Genomic DNA, 18,789 nt, shown 5'->3' with positions numbered 1-18,789 from the left:
CTGATCATTCTCAATCAGTACCCCGTTCGTAGCTTATTGCGGACGCTGTCACCTTCCACCCCATCAGCCGTCGCGTACAGCATATATTCCTCCAACATTATCGCCACCTCCAAGGGGATCCCACTACTGGCCACAAATTCCCATCTCCACCCCTTTCTGTTTTCGGCAGAGACCATTCCCTCCGATACTCCCTGGTCAACTCGTCCCTCCCCAGGTACTTTCCCCTGCAACCGCAGGAGATGCAACACCTGCCCCTTTACCTCGCCCCTCGGCTCCATCCAAGGACTCAAACAGTCTTTCCAGGTGAGGCAGAGATTCACCTGCACCTCCTCCAACCTCATCTACTGTATCCGCTGTTCCAGGTGTCAACTTCTCTACATCGGTGAGACCAAGCACAGGCTCGATCACAGGCTGTTCAGCGTCGATCATTTCGCTGAACACCTCCGCTCAGTCTGTCTTATCTTATCTGATCTCCCGGTGGCTCAGCACTTCAACTCCCCCTCCCATTCCCAATCTGACCTTTCTGTCTTGGGCCTCCATTGTCAGAGTGAGGCCCAGCACAAATTGGAGGAAGAGCACCTCGTATTTCGCAGGGGTAGTTTACACCCCAGCAGTATGAACATTGACTTCTCTAATTTCGTATAGCCCTTGCTTTCCCTCTCTACCCCTTCCCAGTTCTCCCACTAGTCTTACTGTCTCCGACTACATTCTATCTTTGTTCCTCCCCTGACAACAGTCTGAAGAAGGGTCTCGACCCGAAATGTCACCCATTCCTCCAGAGATGCTGCCTGACCAGTTGAGTTACTCCAGCATTTTGTGTCTACCCAAGAGATTAAGGAGGCTATGCATGAACTCTTGAGTTCATAACTCTGAGTTTAGAAGACTGAGAAATAATTTCACTGAAGCATGGCATGACTGAGTGAATGCATACTTGATATTTCCCTTGGCTGGGATGTTTAGAAATAATGTTCATAGTTGCCAAAATAAGGGGTCAGTCATTCAAGGCAGAAAGGAGAAGACGTTTCTTCACACAGGGCCGGCTGTATTACTGTTGTTCCTTGCATCCAGTTCACAGTAATTACATTATGCACTGTATCATTAGATAAAATGAGATTGTGCTTTGTGTTAAATTATCAACTTTATTCAATTAATGAGCTGCAAAGTATGAAACATTTTGCAATGTTGCACAGAAGAAAACCTGCATATCTTAAAGTTCAGAATCATTAGATTTTACTGTTGGAATGTAATGAGCATACTATATTACGGTATACCATATTTTCTTCCTATTTTTATGCAGGATATTTACAGAATTTTCTCGAGGCATGCAGCACTGAGTCTTTATTCCACAGTTGTTCCATGATCCTGAAGGGCCCGAAACTGGATATTCAAGTACTAGAGAAACTCAGCATCATTCTACAGAAACTTTCTAAAATAAAGTATGAAAAATTATATGCTGGTGACTGAAATTATGACATTGTAGCTTCAAGATTTTAATACATTATTTTTGCTTTCATTTTAGATGATTTTATTTATAATTGTGGTTGCCATATTTTTGATCATCTGGCACTATTAAAATTATATTGCAAAGGGTAGATTTTATTTTGCATAGGACCCCCCTTACATATATGCACAAACACACATATGTCCCATGGAAAAATTTGATTAATTGCTCACCGGAAAGAGAATTTCCACAGAAAATTATCTATGCACATTGTAGATAATAAAATAACTTCACCTCCAATTTCCATCCTGCCCTTAAATATACCTGGACTATCTCTGACATCTCCCTCCCGTTTCTGGACCTCACCATCTCCATCACAGGAGAAAAATTAGTGACGGACATTTATTACAAGCCCACCGACTCGCACAGCTATCTGGACTACACTTCTTCCCACCCGGTCCCCTGCAAAAAGTCTATCCCCTACTCCCAATTCCTCCGTCTACGCCGCATCTGTGCCCGGGATGAGGTGTTTCAGACTAGGGCTTCCGAGATGTCCTCGTTTTTCAGAAAACGGGGCTTCCCCTCCTCCATTATAGATGAGGCTCTCACTAGGGTCTCTTCTACATCCCGCAGCTCCGCTCTTGCTCCCCATCCCCCCACTCGCAACAAGGACAGGATCCCCCTCGTTCTCACCTTCCACCCCACCAGCCAGCGGATCCAACATATCATCCACCAACATTTCCGTCACCTACAACAGGACCCCACCACTGGCCATATCTTCCCATCCCCTCCCCTCTCTGCATTCCGCAGAGACCGTTCCCTCCGCAACTCCCTGGTCCACTCGTCCCTTCCTACCCAAACCACCCTAACCCCGGGCACTTTCCCTTGCAACCGCACGAGATGCAACACCTGTCCCTTTACCTCCCCCCTCAACTCCATCAAAGGACCCAAACATTCTTTCCAGGTGAGACAGAGGTTCACCTGCACCTCCTCCAACCTCATCTATTGCATCCGCTGCTCTAGATGTCAACTCATCTATATCGGCGAAACCAAGCGCAGGCTCGGCGATCGCTTCGCTGAACACCTGCGCTCGGTCCGCATTAACGCCACTGATCTCCCGGTGGCCCAGCACTTCAACTCCCCCTCCCATTCCCAGTCTGACCTCTCTGTCATGGGCCTCCTCCAGTGCCATAGTGAGGCCCGCCGGAAATTGGAGGAGCAGCACCTCATATTTCGCCTGGGCAGTTTGCGGCCCGGTGGTATGAACGTCGACTTCTCCAACTTCAGATAGCTCCTCTGTCCCTCCCTTCCCCTCCTCCTTCCCAGATCTCCCTCTATCTTCCTGTCTCCACCTATATCCTTCCTTTGTCCCACCCCCGACATCAGTCTGAAGAAGGGTCTCGACCCGAAACGTCACCCATTCCTTCTCTCCCGAGATGCTGCCTGACCTGCTGAGTTACTCCAGCATTTTGTGAATAAATCGATTTGTACCAGCATCTGCAGTTATTTTCTTATAATAAAATAACTTTATGCTGCTTACTTATTACTGTAATTGTGCTAAGTGGCTGGATGCAACAGCAGTTGATTTCATAAGTGGTAAGCATTTCTTAAAGCTAGTTTACTCTACTTAAAGCTAGTTCATGCCTCTTAAAATGAGATGCATTATGGCTGGAAGAGATGCTGTTTAGCATTTTACAAATGAAGCAGCTTTGAAAATGTGATTTATTGGATAATGCAGGAGGGAGGAAATGGGAGTAGATGCCATGAATATGGATGCGGAGAAGCAAGTGTATATGCGGCATTAACTCTACTTGAGAGAGATTGAATAGGTGAATAATGGTGATGTAAAGGATACCGTTATATAATTTGTGCAGTTACTTGGATGTTTAATTGGAAGATGCATGCTCTGACCTGCGCTAATGAGATTCTTGAACACCTTACTTTAAAATTAAATTTAAATTATCCAAATGCTCCACATTAAATGAACAGAGAAACTGACTTAAATTTGTACATTTATTCTTACAGGAATAATAAGAAATTATTTGAACTATTCTCAATCCACATCTTTGTTCAAGAGTGGCACAGGACAATGGATCCAGAGCAGACGTTTCTCACACAAAATCTTCAGTCTATATTGTTTAACCTGGGCATAACTAAAGGCACTGCACAGCGAGCAGTCTGAGTAGCAGCCATTCACATCAGTGAACATCCATACGCACAGCCCAAGGAACTAGGCACTGCTTTTAGTACTGTTACCATCACTGGTAAGCTTTCTGTATATTTGAGATTTCATAGTTTGTCATTTTTCAACTGAAGATATTTAAGTGTGCATATTTTTAATGAACCCAAATAAACTGAAAAAAGTAGTTTATTCAAGGTAATAGCGTTTTTACCTCTAAACATTTGAAACAGTTAGCCTCTGATTTAGAAGATTCTGTTTTGCTTCTCTTCAGACCCGACACCCTTTAGAAAATTGAGGGAGGTTGCCGGCTATTGATTGGGACATTAGTTCTGTTCTTTCTGTCACAAAATTCACTTAAATTTTTTTTTCAAATGTTCAGCATGTCTCAGTGTACTGATACATTAAAGAGCCTGCACATGCCAAGGGGCACCCGGTACATACCTTGATGGTATCTTTAATATTTCTTATGCTAGCAAGGGCCACTGTTGCAGCACCTGAGAAGTTTGCCACTTTGTATCCTTACTTTATCAGTTCTCAAACCTTTGTGGGGAATTCAATCCAAACCATTGTAGGTCTTTTAAGTGGGTATTTAGCAGTGTTTCCTGTGGACCAACCATTTCCATGCACCCCAGTGACTATGATCTCTCTCTCATCAAGGTTACAGCCACTCCGCACATTAAACCCATGCATTGTCTACTAAGCATCTGTTTCTTTGTGTTTCACAAACTCCTGTTGACTGTACTGCTGTGCCAGATTACCATTGCTCTTCCTTCCAGCAACTGACTCTTACCCCAGTCCGTCTGCCTATCATTTGTCCCTGACCCCTCCAATTCACAGTACCATCAATTGACAGCCAAATATTTTTCCATTCCATCAGGTTTGCAGAGACTGACAGAAAAATGACCACTTAATACATTGGGTATCATGGTATTGGTGAATTTGGTGGTACAGCACCTGCAGATTTTCTAGACAATTGGATATTACTCATATTACCAAAACACCTATAATTAATTTATTAGCCAAGCATGTAAAAACATACAAGAATTTGATTTGCCATAGTCATACCAAAAAAGCAACAAGACACACAGCTACATAAAAATTAACATAAACATCCACCACAGCGCACTGTGATGGAAGGCAATAACGTATTATCTTCTTTTCTCCTGCGGTCGGGGCAGTCGAACCATCCACCATTGGGATGGTCGAAGCTCCTGCGGTTGGAGCTCCCGAAGTAGATCCCTACCCAAGGGGCCGCGAGCTCCACGAGGTTAAGTCTGTGGGCTCCCGCGGTTGGAGATCCCGAAGTTGGATCCCCAGCAAAGGGACCGCCAGCTCCATGATGTTAGGCCGCAGTGCGGACAGAGATACGATACGGAAAAAGTCACATCTCCGTCGAGGAAGAGATTAAAAATGTTTCCCCCACCCCACACATAATACAAAACTAAAGATAGACTAAAAACAACAAAAAAAGAAAAGGACGAATCAGACTGTTGGCGAGGCTGCCATCGTACGGCGTCACCCCGTGGTAAAATGGGTTTCTATGTGTTAAACTGTTGTGGGATAATTGTTCGTGACCCTAGTGAGGTCCAAGTTGTTAGTCTCAGCTTTTCCACATATTGGACATGCACACACTTAAGGCTCCAGCTCAAGCCAACACAAGTTGCTGACCCGAGATGTTTCCAGCTGTGATTCCAGATCTTGACGTAAATTAGGTGAATCTGTAGATTCAGGAGTAACTCAGTGGGATAGGCAGCATCTCTAGAGAGAGTAACTGGGTGACGTTTTGGGTCTCGAAACGTCACCCATTCCTTCTCTCCAAAGATGCTGCCTGTCTCGCTGAGTTACTCCAGCATTTTGTGTCTACCGTTGATTTAAACCAGCATCTACGATTCTTTTCTACACATCCTATGCAGATTCAGGAGTAGTAGATTCACAATATAATGAGGATGTAGTAAGATGCAGAAATATATAGATGTGAATTCAGATACTGGATTCTTAGAATTTTACTTAGCTTGTGAAATAATTAGTTTAGTTTATTATCACGTGTACCGAGGCTTTTTGTTGTGTGCTGAATGCGTGGGAGGCTAAATCGTTTTTAAGTTAGTCAACTTTAAAGGATTGCACTGCAACTTAAAATTTAAGAAGATTACAAGCAAAAGATTAATGATGTTCGGGCAATATTTATATAGGTTTGTAAAATACTAATCGACCTACTTGTAAAGTCTGCCCCAGTGTTAGTATTTTGTTTTTTATTCCTGAAGCACCAAAAGATTGAAATGCATACCTGTACTGCTGAGGTTGGTTTGGAGTGTAGGCTGTACCTGTAGATTTTACACGTCTAAAATGGTTGATTAGTTTGCAATGGTGACACTTTCTTACATTGTGGTTAAATCATGTGTGAGACTTTGGCCTTAATTGTATCTGTATAGGTTATCTGCAGAAAGTCTTAGTGCTTGGCAATTGTACAGTAGTTGAATAGTGCAAGTTGATTCTTCATGACTAGATATTCAACTCCTTTCTTCATAAAGCCCTCAATTTTGGAATCATCTTTGCCATTGATATTTTGTGCGGTAATTGATCTTTTTTTTTTTAAAGCTGCTGCTCAGAATTTAACAGTGTTTTATACAGGTTAGTCATTTAGCTGTTGGACTAAAGACAATTAGTTTTAATTGAAATATATGCTTCTAAAATTCTTCCTATTCTTGACAAAACCTGGATCCTTAAATCAGTAAATTCAAGATCACTGGGAAAGATGGCAGCCTTCTGAAATATTAAAGCAGGGCCATTATTTTCAAACCTCGTTTTCAGATCACTCCGATATCATCCCAAACTGTTAAAATATGTTTAGAACAGAGATTTTATTTTAAAATATAACTTATCATGTACCATTGGCTGTTTTTGATGGATTTTATTGGTTGGTGTCAATGATTTTATAGTTTAAATTGAATTTATATTGTAATTTTTATTTTGTACAAATTATGAATTTGAATAAATTATCCATAGTTTACTTCTAGGTAAACATGAAACCAGTCTTGAGAATGCCTATTATATGGCCTATTGGAGACCACCTCAGTGCTTTTTCCAAAGCACATTCCTTTGGTGTGTGTGTTATTTCATAATTTCAAACAGCAACTGATAAGTAGGGAGGCAAAATGGAAGCAAAAATCTGATCAGACCTTTTCTGATAAAACAAAAATTGACACGTTCTTAAATATACATCTTTATAATTCTAGAAAAAAAGGCAGTGCTGGAGTAACTCAGTGGGTTAGGCTGCATCTCTGGAGAACATGGATAGATGACGCATCAGGTCAAGATGCATCCTGCTGTGTTACTCCAGCACTTTGTGTCCTTTTTATAAACCAGTATCTGCAGTTCTTTGCATCTCTTAGTACTAAACTTTAGACCTGACTTAAAACAATCTAAATGTTTTTGATTTTAAAATTAACCAAGATTTATGGGGTTGTCATGGGGTAATTTTTAAGCCAAGTTTTCTCTATAACATTATGAGGTGGTGTGCCATAAAATTCAGATTGTGCAGCCATTTACATTTTGGCTACCAATATGTATAGGTGCAAAGACACTAGTATCAAGCGTAACACTGCAGCTGTTAACAATAGAGGATAAAAAGATTTAAAATAAAATTGTACTAACGTATGAACATTAAATATTTATCGTAAAGGTGCATTAAAAGCTTTGTGCTTTCACAAATACCGTTTTGATGGGGTGGCCAATACAAAAATTATATTACATGCAACGTACTGCAAATATTGATATTTTAAATACAAAGGTAATGCAAAGCTATAAGACAGCATATTCTATGGGGACTCTTTAATCATTAAAGGTGACAATTTATTTACATGTAATAAGATAATTACACAAACTGAATTTCGTAAATGTCATAAAATGTATTTTAATTGTGATTTTCTAAAAATAAGTTTCATGGAGCAGGAGAGTGTTAGAGTACTTTTTTTGTAATCATTAATACAAACTGATTTTTTTTAAAAGTGCTTAATAAACTTTCAAATGGGTAGATGTCAATAAATAATTAGTATGATGCCATCAGCTGCTTCATAAGTTGACCGCATACTATAATCAGGAAGTCAGGGAACTAATATTATTTTGTCCTTCCTAACATTGCACCAGTGTCTGTTTTACTATGGGGAAATATCAATAGAAAGAAAGTCATGGTTAATAGATCACTGAAGATGATGTTTCGAAGCAGTTCATGTTGTAGCCACTTGTCCATTCTTCTTTGGCATATCATCATGTTTTTGCATACATTTTCAAATTGCCTTTGACCTTTTAATTGTTCCCTAATGTCTCCTGATATCATAGGCTAGAACATAATTCTTATTCAGGATCCAAACCAGTAAGTTTAAATACAAAATTCTATGTATAATTTATTTTGCTGGTCCTAGGACTCCTGGTAGAATGCAACAAATGGCATTTGGTTTGCAAGTAATATTTCACATTATATTGATGCCATTGTCTACAAATTAGGACATTTGGGTAAGATAGCAGGATTAGTGATCGGTATACCTTGTGTGTATTCTAGAACATCTGCACACAAGGCTTCCACAGCATCCATTCTTTCAATATGCACCAGTCTTGTCAACAGATCAGGGATACTGTAACCTGCTGTGCTTATACGATCGAAGAGTTGCATTCCATCTGTCATTCCACCAATTTCATCCCTTTTCAGTCCAAAGCTCTCTGCCAGATGGCGCCATGTTTTTACAATAGCTTTATCTGTGCTGTAGGTGGAACTCAACATTCTGCTGGTTTTCTCGAGACAATCAAAAGGCAGTTCTGTAGGGCTGAGTCCTGAAAAATATGAATGAAAGTATTTCAAACAAACCCAAATATGCAACTTCCACAAAATTAGGAGAGTAATGTTTCAACTATGGATCTGAAACAAATTTTCCAGTATTGTAGATTAGTAAAAAGTTGTGATACCATCTAAAATTGTTTAAAATCTTCCACAAAACTAAATAGGAAAACTCTCATTTATGTTTGAGGTTTTCAGGAATAAATTCCTTGCATATTGTACCCAAGGAATGATCTTAATTGTAGCGAGGACAAACAGGCTTACATTTCTCAACAAAAAACTAACGTTGGTCATCCAGTACAATGTAGCATCCACCATTTAATTTTTTATAAATTTACCAAAATAGCAGAAGTTACATAAATTTAGTAAGAAAATTAAATGCTGTTCTCCAGTACCTTCTAAATCACCGAATGAAACAAATTACTGATCTAATATAAACATTTTGTACACTGTGATATCTGAAGTTACGGTTAACTGCTTCTCTTTAAAAAATCAGTTGCATTCTAAGTAGATTTTGTTGGGTAATTAAATGATTAAAAAGGTCTGTATGCTTTATTCTATTTCCCAACCAATATGGCTTGTGTGGTGCAAAACTACAACATTTCAAATAATGTAGACCTTAAAGCTCTGTAAACATATTCCTGATATATTACCTTCTGTGAAACTGCATATTTTCTTGCATAATTCGAGTATCTTTTCCCTCCGTGACTGCATCTGACAAAGTAACAAAACCCATTTACAATTAAAATAACCCACATTTGGAGTAAACAAATCAAATACTGGTAGATCTATAGAATGCAGCAGATTACAGATTAGTTGGATATGGGCAGAGAAATGAATGGTAAATTAAGTTTAATCTGAGCACGTATGAAATGTTAACACATTGAGAGATTGAATGTAAAGGGAAAATACACAGTTATAGGCAAGACCCTTAATTTCATTGATCTACAAAGGGATATTGGGGTCCAAGTCCACAGCTTGCTGAAAGTGGCAACACACAAGTAGATTGGTAAAGAAGGCACATAGTATGCTTGCTTCATTGGTTTTCTCCGGGAAGCTCAGGTTTCCTCCCACATTAAAAAGACGTACAGATTTGTAGGCTATTTGGCCTATAAATATAAACTGTCCCTAGTGTTTTTAGGATAGTGCTAATGTGTGGGGAACGCTGGTCGGCGCGGACTCTGTGGACCTGTTTCCGTGCTGTATCTCTGTGAAGACAAATGTGGGTTCCTTACAGTCAGAAACAGGTGAATTTATAATGGGAAACAAGGAAATGGCAGACCAGTTAAACAAGTACTTTGGTTCTGTCTTCACTAAGGAAGACACAAACAAACTCCCAGAAATGCAAGGGGACTGAGGATCGGGTGGGAGGGAGGAACTGAAGAGAATCCACATTAGTCAGGAAATGGTGTTAGGTAAACAGATGGGACTGAAGGCAGATAAATCCCCATGGCCTAATGGTCTGCATCCCACTCAAGGAGGGGGCCCTAGAAATCATGGATGCGTTGGTGATCATTTTCCAATGGTCTATAGACTCTGGGTCAGTTCCTGTGGACTGAAGGGTAGCTAATGAAACCCCACTTTTTAAGAAAGGAGGGAGAGAGAAAAAGGGGAATTATAGACCAGTTAGCCTGACATCGTTAGTGGGGAAGATGCTTGAGTAGATAGTTAAAGATGTTATAGCAGCGCATTTGGAAAGCAGTGACAGAATCAGTCAAAGTCTGCATGGATTTATGAAGTGGAAATCATGCTTGACTAATATTCTGGATTTTTTTGAAGATGTAACAAGTAGAATAGATAAGGGAGAGGCAGTGGATGTGGTGTATCTGGACTTTCAAAAAGCCTTTGACAAGGTCCCACCATCAGCAGGATCCATGCTGTTTCTGACAGTAGGTGTAATTAAGGTAAGACATGTCTCTGGACTAATGCATAATATTCTCAGATCAAATGTGTGTTGAAGGTCTTACCCCAGTTGCTTTGTTGTTCGCTGATTTGTCTCTAGTCAAAGGAACCAACGACAGAAGGCATAAATCAGACATTCCCCGCTTCTCTAATGCAGCCTCTTCATCGCTATCCATACTCCGACTCAAAAGTTGCTCATTTTCTGAGGAAGCATCATTTTCACTGGAAATAGAAAATCTTGTTAACATGAATATGTCATAAACTTGCAAGCAAAAACTGTAATTTGATTTATTGGTACTCTGAAATATTTAGGAAATTCTGCAATTCTGTGGAGAAATTAAACACTGTACTTAAAATTAGCCGAGCATATCCAGCCCTGATATTTACTCAAGTGGTCATAAGAGGTAGTCAAAGGCTAAAATATTACATTCTTCAAACTCAAGTCAGATATTATAATGAGTTTATGCAAGACCATGTTTAGATTTGTCAAATTATATTTTCTCATTTACTAATATTTTCTTCCAAATAAACAGTGACAGTGCCTTACAGAGACCAGAATATCTAGCACTCAAGTTTTTAATATCTTTAATACTGAGTACTCTCTAGTCCCTATTCCCTATTTAGCTATTCCATAGAAATGAGAAAACTAATATTCAAAATGATAGACACAAATTGTTGGACCCTTCTTCAGATATTGTCTCCACCCGAAACATCACCTATTTCTTTTCTCCAGAGATGCTGCTTGACCCGCTGAATTACTCCAGAATTACTCCAGAATTTTATGTATAACTTCGGTATTAAACCAGCATCTGCAGTTCCTTCCTACACAAACACATATTCAATATGTTTTATAAATAACAGTTGCGTCAATTGCAACCTGATAATGTAATGATAATGTAGGCTTGTACTGATCATGAGTAACTGGCACTCCGTGTGGCTGTGCATAAACAAACTAATTTCTCTGACTAAAGATATATTTGTGGGATTCGTGTTGCACGTCATCTACCAGAAGCTCTATTTGGATGCTGGTAAGTCAGTGGGTGACTATTGCTAATGGAATCCAGGAAGACATTTGAAGAAGTGCTCCCGTCTTTGTTTCAATTTGGAAAAGGAGACCTGCACTGCACTCTGGAAATGAGTTCAACTGAAAAGAGGGTCAAACAATTTCCATAAAAGTTATGAGCAATACAGCTTTTAAATTTTAATCCAAGTAATGAGAATATGATGTCATATTTAGAATGTTTAATAATTCAGGTAAATGTACTAGTCTAAAATTGACAGCCTGAAGAATGGTGTCGGAGCCATGTGTGTTTACTAGCTGACTTAGCATATTATATTATTTTGTATCCGGCTGTATTTCCTTTGGGCACTTGGGGGTTGTCATGAGATGAATACTAGGCTTACATATATGGACTGGGAGGAGCCAGGGTACATTATGCATTAGACACGAGAGGAGCCTGGCAAGATATAAATTCTTACCATATCTATGACTAGAGATATACTAATCTGTTTGTATTACTACTTCAATAAACGACTAATTAAACTGAAACGTCATGAAGATCTCTCTTGTTGTTTGCGTCAAGAGTGATCACTCCACTCCTTTTGTGAAAGTGGTAAGCTTAAGGACTTTATTGGGAAGGACTAAGTTGCCGTTACAAATGGACTTAATCCAAAACATCACCTATCCATATTCACCAGAGATGCTGCCCCACCCATTGAGTTACTCCAGCACATTGTGCCTTTTTTGTAAACCAACATCTCCAGTACTTTGTTTCTAAATAACAATATTGTTTTCTACTTTCACAAATCCTCGATCGGAGAATTAATTTTGTCAACGTGTATTCTTCCTTAATTAGGGAGATCTTGGCTCTTTTCCTCGTATCCTTTTGCAATGAACCCAATATGGTAATCTAATTTTGTATGGCACCTCAAAGACCTGCTGAAAGTCCAAATCCACTGTCCCCCCCACCCCCTCTATTTATTCTTCTATTACAACCTCAAACATGAAGTGATTCTCCTATTACTTTCCAAGTGTTGTTACCATTTCCTTAATAATAGATTCTGGCATTTCTGCTACTACTGATGTAATTGCTACTAGTCTAGAACTATTTTTTTCTCAGTGTCTGTATCTTGGACTCCAGCATGAGGTTCCGAGTCAAAGTAACTCTAGCTGCAGACGCTTACTGTAGATGTAGCTGCCATGGATCCCAGTGGTTTCCATCAGCTTCCATGCATAATTTATCCTATTATTGTTAATGTGTATAATTTTTTTTTAGATAAAACCATCTTTGCTGGTGCCTCACCAGTGATCACACAGGTCCACACTTTGTAAATATCGCTAGCCCTGAACACTGCAGCCTTGCTTAAATACACTTTGGCAGAATCCATTCCCAGCCACTACAAATTCTAAGGCAGCTGAAAGAAACTTAAATTAAATTATGAAGGGGAAATCATATTCGACCAATCTTCTGGAATTTTGTGAGGATGTAACAAGTAGAATGGATAAGGGAGAGGCAGTGGATGTGGTGTATCTGGACATTCAAAAAGCCTTTGACCAGGTCGCACCCAAGAGATTAGTGTGCAAAATTAGAGCACATGGTATTGGGGGTAGAGTATTGACATGGATAGAGAATTGGATGGCAGACAGGAAGCAGAGTAGGAATTAACAGATCATTTTCAGAATGGCAAGCAGTGACTAGTAGGGTGCCACAAGACTCAGTGCTGGGACCCCAGTTATTTACAATATATATTAACGATTTAGACAAGGGTATTAAATGTGACACCTCCAAGTTTGTGGATGACACAAAACTGGGTGGCAGTGTGAGCTGCAAGGAGGATGCTATGGGGCTGCAGGGTGACTTGGTTAGGTGGGGTGAGTGGGTAGATGCATGGCAGATGCAGTATAATGTGGATAAATGGGAGGTTATCTACTTTGGTGGCAAGAACAGGAAGGCATATTATTATCTGAATAGTATCAGATTAGGAAAAGGAGAGGTGCAATAAGACCTGGGTGTGCTTGTACATCAGTCACTGAAAGTTAAATGCAGGTACAGTAGGCAGTGAAGAAAGCTAATGGCATATTGGCCTTCAGTGTGAGAGGATTTGAGTTTAAGAGCAAGGAGGTCCTGCAGTTGTACAGGGTCCCAGTGAGACCGCACCTGGAGTATTGTGTGCAATTTTGCTTTCCTAATTTGAGGAAGGACATTATTGCTTTTGAGAGAGTGTAGCGTAGGATCACCAGGTTAATTCCTGGGATGGCGGGACTGACATATGATGAAAGAATGGGTCGACTGAGCTTGTATTCACTGGAATTTAGAAGGATGAGAGGAGATCTCATAGAAACATATAGAATTCTTAAAGGATTGGACAGGCTAGAGGCAGGAAAAATGTTCCCCATGTTGGGCGAGTCCAGAACAGGGGTCACAGTTTAGGAAGAAGGAGTAGGCCATTTAGGACTGAGACGAGGATTTTTTTTTTTCACCCAGAGAGTTGTGCATCTGTGGAATTCTCTGCCACAGAAGGCAGTGGAGGCCAATTCACTGGTGGTTTCAAGAGAGAGTTAGATTTAGCTCTTAGGAATCAAGGGATATCGGAGAAAAAGCAGGAAAGGGGTACTGATTTTAGATGATTAGCCATGATCATATTGAATGGCCGACACCTGCACCTATTTTTCTATGTTTCTATGTCAATGTTGATACTGCAAAAAGTTAACAAACATACAAATTACAGAAATGAAAATTAACTTACTTTTTCTCAGTCTTAGGAGGAACTGCCTTCAGTTTATTATCAAATTCATCTTTCTCAGAGAATATAACAATATTTTCTGTAAAACAAAATTAAAATAAACATTGGCATAATGTCCAAAAGATAACCAGAAAGGATGCAAGTGGTTTATTGACCTTTATATGTTAACATTTCTGGTGATTTGTGTATGTTACTGAGATCCCTTTGTTCCTCTACAATTCTAAAAATCCCTCTGATTAAATTCCTTATCGTCCCTTAGTTCCTCTTTCCCTTTCTAATAGTGCTTTTTTAACATCTCTCCCATTATTTTCATACGCCCCTTTAGCATGCTGACCCCTGGTGTCCATGTGCTAAGTGTGTGCCCTTGCCTGATCAACAATGATCTCCTCGTGTGTTTATCAAGTTCTAGTCATTTGCACGAGTTTGGTGATGCACATCTACAACAGAAAATATTGCCTGCAGCAGCATCACAGGTAAATAGACAAAAACAATACAAATTAATTACACAACATTATAAATGAAAGAAAACGGCAAAAAATACATTTTTTCCATAGTAGTGCAGAATTGGTGCCTCACTACTATTTAATTTGCTGTTGATTTTAATGTAAACATGTTCTCTCGGACTCGACAATAGACAATAGGTGCAGAAGTAGGCCATTCGGCCCTTCGAGCCAGCACCACCATTCAATGTGATCATGGCTGATCATTCTCAATCAGTACCCCGTTCCTGCCTTCTCCCCATACCCCCTGACTCAGCTATCCTTAAGAGCTCTATCTAGCTCTCTCTTGAATGCATTCAGAGAATTGGCCTCCACTGCCTTCTGAGGCAGAGAATTCCACAGATTCACAACTCTCTGACTGAAAAAGTTTTTCCTCATCTCCGTTCTAAATGGCCTGCCCCTGGTTCTGGACTCCCCCAACATTGGGAATATGCTTCCTGCGTCTAACATGTCCAACCCCTTAATAATCATATGTTTCAATAAAATCCCCTCTCATCCTTCTAAATTCCAGTGTATACTGGAATTCTTCAGTCTGAAGAAGGGTCTCGACCCGAAATGTCACCCATTCCTTCTCTCCCGAGATGCTGCCTGACCTGCTGAGTTACTCCAGCATTTTGTGAATAAAAACCTTCCAGTGGATACAAGCCTAGTCGCTCCAGTCTTTCAACATACGACAGTCCCGCTATTCCGGGAATTAACCTAGTAAACCTACGCTGCACGCCCTCAATAGCAAGAATATCCTTCCTCAAATTTGGAGACCAATACTGCACACAGTACTCCAGGTGCGGTCTCACTAGGGCCCTGTACAACTGCAGAAGGACCTCTTTGCTCCTATACTCTTCTTGTTATGAAGGCCAACATTCCATTGGCTTTCTTCACTGCCTGCTGTACCTGCATGCTTCCTTTCAGTGACTGATGCACTAGGACACCCAGATCTCATTGTACGTCCCCTTTTCCTAACTTGACCCCATTCAGATAATAATCTACCTTCCTATTCTTACCACCAAAGTGGATAACCTCACACTTATCCACATTAAACTGCATTTGCCATGCATCTGCCCACTCACGCAACCTGTCCAAGTCACCCTGCAACCTCATAGCATCTTCCTCACAGTTCATACTGCCACCCAGCTTTGTGTCATCTGCAAATTTGCTAATGTTACTTTTAATTCCTTCATCCAAGTCATTAATGTATGTATATTGTAAATAGCTGCGGTCCCAGCACCGAGCCTTGCGGTACCCCACTAGTCACTGCCTGCCATTCTGAAAGGGACCCATTTATCCCCACTCTTTGCTTTCTGTCTGCTAACCAATTTTCTATCCATGTCAGTACCCTACCCCCAATACCTCTGTATCCATCAAAATTGTAAAAGCTGGATATACTCGGCAGATCAGAAAAGTATTAACTCTCCTCCACACATGCTACCTGGCACACTTGAGACTTCTGACATTTTCTGATTTTATTTCAGCTTTTTTTATTTCATTTTTCTATTTTTTGTTTTTATTTGTTGAAGAGGGTCCAGAGGTTATTTATGAGAATGTCCGAGGGATGATTGGGTTAACGTATGATGAGCGTTTGACAGCTCTGGGTGTGTACACGCTAGAGTTTAGAAGGATCGGGGGGGGGAAGAGAAATCTCATTGAAACTTACCAAATAGTGTAAGGCCTGGATAGAGTGAATATGGAAAGGATGTTTCCACTAGTGGGAGAGTCTAGGACCAAAGGAACAGTTAACATTTTGGATCCAAACCCTTTAGTCAAAACAGGGAGAGAAATAAATAAAATCATGGTGGTATCTGCTGTTCAGTGAGAGTAATGAGAAAATCAAAGAGCATGGAATGAAAGTGAAGTTCATAACGTGAATAAAAAGGGAAGCTTCAGAACTTAAACAAAATAGGAATTTTCTCGGAGAGGGTGTATGTTTGCATTCAAGATGTGACAAGGGGAATTCCTCACTTGCACATTTATTGCAGAACAGGGTAGGAGACTGAAGAACAAGACTGGTGCATCAGAGGAACATGATGGACTGCTGTGTACTCTGCTTCACAGAGACATGGCTCGGCCCCAACTCTGGCACAGCAATTCAGACAGGGTTTTTCCACACACCGGCGACATCAGGAAAAGAAAGAGGAAATGAGTGCCGCGATCAATACTGTACCCTAACACCTTCTTCGTCATTGTTAGATAACCCGCTTGAAGTAATATCTGCCATCTACCATCAACATGTTATCTTCTACTTAGATGAGGCATCTTGATCAGCATCACCGAGTTGGGCCAATGGGCCTATTTCTATGCTTTATGACGCCAAGAGCCTGGAGACCTGCCTCAATGACTCTAACATCCACCATAATGAAGTGCTTCACATGGTTGGTTATGGCATGACACAACTCCTGCCTCAGAAATTACTTCAATGTGTCTTATCACCACAACAGGTGAATAACAGGTGCCATTTGTCTGTCTCTGTGCCATCAGGATAACAGGAACACAAATCAGATGGCTATTCATTGATTACAGCTCAGCGTTCAATACAATCATCCCCTCGTAACTCATCACCAATATTCAAGACCTGGACATTTGTACCTTCCTTTGCAACTGGACTTTCTCATCAGCAGACCTCAAGGGTAACATTTTCTCCTCACTGACCATTAGCACAGGTGCACCTCAAGTCTGCGAACATAGCCCTCTTCTCTGGTTTCCTTACACCCATGACTGTGTGCCCAAGGAGAGCTCTACTGCCATCCGTAAATTCACCAATGATACCACTGTGGTTGGCCAAATCACCGGAGCTAACGAGTCAGTGTACAAAAGAGACACCTAGTTAAGTTGTGCCTCAATATCCACCTCACACTCAATGTCAGCCAGACCATTGTACTTGTCATAGACTTCGTAAAGGGGAAGTCGGGAGACCACATGCCAGATTTAATTGGTGGGTCAGTGGTGGAGAGGATTGGCAGCTTAAAATCCCCAAGTTCACAACTCAGATGGCCTGTCCTGAGCCCATCATGTAGATGTAATTATAAAAGGTACACCAGCACCTTTAAAAAGAATCAGCATGTCACCAAATACTTCTACAAATTTCTACAGATGCACTGGAACTTGTACCGATGCATTCCAATGTACAGGGATGTAAGAGGCTGCAGAGTGTGGTGGGATCAGCCCACTCCAGCTTGGGAACTGCCCTCCCCAACACCAAAAGCATCTGAAGAAGATGGCATCTATCATGTAGAAATCTCACCATCCAGGCCACATGATCATCTCGCTGCTATCCTTGGGCAGGGAGTACTGAAGCCTGACGTCCCAAACATCAGCAAAGAAGCGTACACCGGCCCCATCCCCGAACTCTACCTCCGCTACATCGACAACTGCATTGGTGCTACCTTTTGTACCCATGCAGAACTCACTGACTTCATACACTTCACTTCCAATTTCCATCCTGCCCTTAAATATACCTGGACTATCTCCGATATCTCCCTCCCGTTTCTGGACCTCACCATCTCCATCACAGGAGACAGACTAGTGACTGACATTTACTATAAGCCCACTGACTCGCACAGCTATCTGGACTACACTTCTTCCCACCCAGTCCCCTGCAAAAAGTCTATCCCCTACTCCCAATTCCTCCATCTACGCCGCCCGGGATGAGGTGTTTCACACTAGGGCGTCAGAGATGTCCTCATTCTTCAGGAAACGGGGCTTCCCTCTTCCATTATAGATGAGGCTCTCGCTAGGGTCTCTTCCACATCCCGCAGCTCCGCTCTTGCTCCCACTCCCCCCACTCGCAACAAGGACAGAATCCCCCTCGTTCTCACCTTCCACCCCACCAGCCAGCGGATCCAACAAATCATCCGCCAACATTTCCGTCGCCTACAACCGGACCCCACCACTGGCCATATCTTCCCATCCCCTCCCCTCCCTGCGTTCCGCAGAGACCGTTCCCTCCGTAACTCCCTGGTCCACTCGTCCCTTCCTACCCAAACCACCCCATCCCCGGGCACTTTCCCCAACAACCGCACGAGATGCAACACCTGTCCCTTTACCTCCCCCCTCAACTCCATCCAAGAACCCAAACAGTCTTTCCAGGTGAGACAGAGGTTCACCTGCACCTCCTCCAACCTCATCTATTGCATCCGCTGCTCCAGATGTCAACTTATTTACATCGGCGAAACCAAGCGCAGGCTCGGTGATCGCTTCG

At 41.3% G+C, this 18,789-nt stretch overlaps 2 protein-coding genes across 2 annotated transcripts in view; one reads left to right on the top strand and one right to left on the bottom strand.

Moving 5' to 3' along the window:
- Window positions 1–7,562, top strand: part of ccdc138 (coiled-coil domain containing 138) — a 54,878-nt gene extending 47,316 nt beyond the window's left edge. The window contains 2 exon segments of the mRNA XM_078402553.1: window positions 1,298–1,436; window positions 3,467–7,562. Of these exon segments, the coding sequence (XP_078258679.1) occupies window positions 1,298–1,436; window positions 3,467–3,623 (296 nt within the window). The 3' untranslated portion in view covers window positions 3,624–7,562.
- edar (ectodysplasin A receptor) overlaps window positions 7,529–18,789 on the bottom strand; it is a 67,460-nt gene continuing 56,199 nt past the window's right edge. The window contains exons 9-12 of the mRNA XM_078402554.1: window positions 14,101–14,176; window positions 10,419–10,575; window positions 9,105–9,165; window positions 7,529–8,447 (exon numbers count right to left, since the gene is read on the bottom strand). Coding sequence (XP_078258680.1) covers window positions 8,113–8,447; window positions 9,105–9,165; window positions 10,419–10,575; window positions 14,101–14,176 — 629 coding nt within the window. The 3' untranslated portion in view covers window positions 7,529–8,112. The remainder of the gene's footprint in view (window positions 8,448–9,104; window positions 9,166–10,418; window positions 10,576–14,100; window positions 14,177–18,789) is intronic.

This window comes from Rhinoraja longicauda, chromosome 7 (genome assembly GCF_053455715.1).
Source record: "Rhinoraja longicauda isolate Sanriku21f chromosome 7, sRhiLon1.1, whole genome shotgun sequence".
Taxonomy (NCBI): domain Eukaryota; kingdom Metazoa; phylum Chordata; class Chondrichthyes; order Rajiformes; family Arhynchobatidae; genus Rhinoraja; species Rhinoraja longicauda.
Note: the sequence above shows the minus strand (reverse complement) of the source record. Positions and strands in the feature narration are given on the sequence as shown.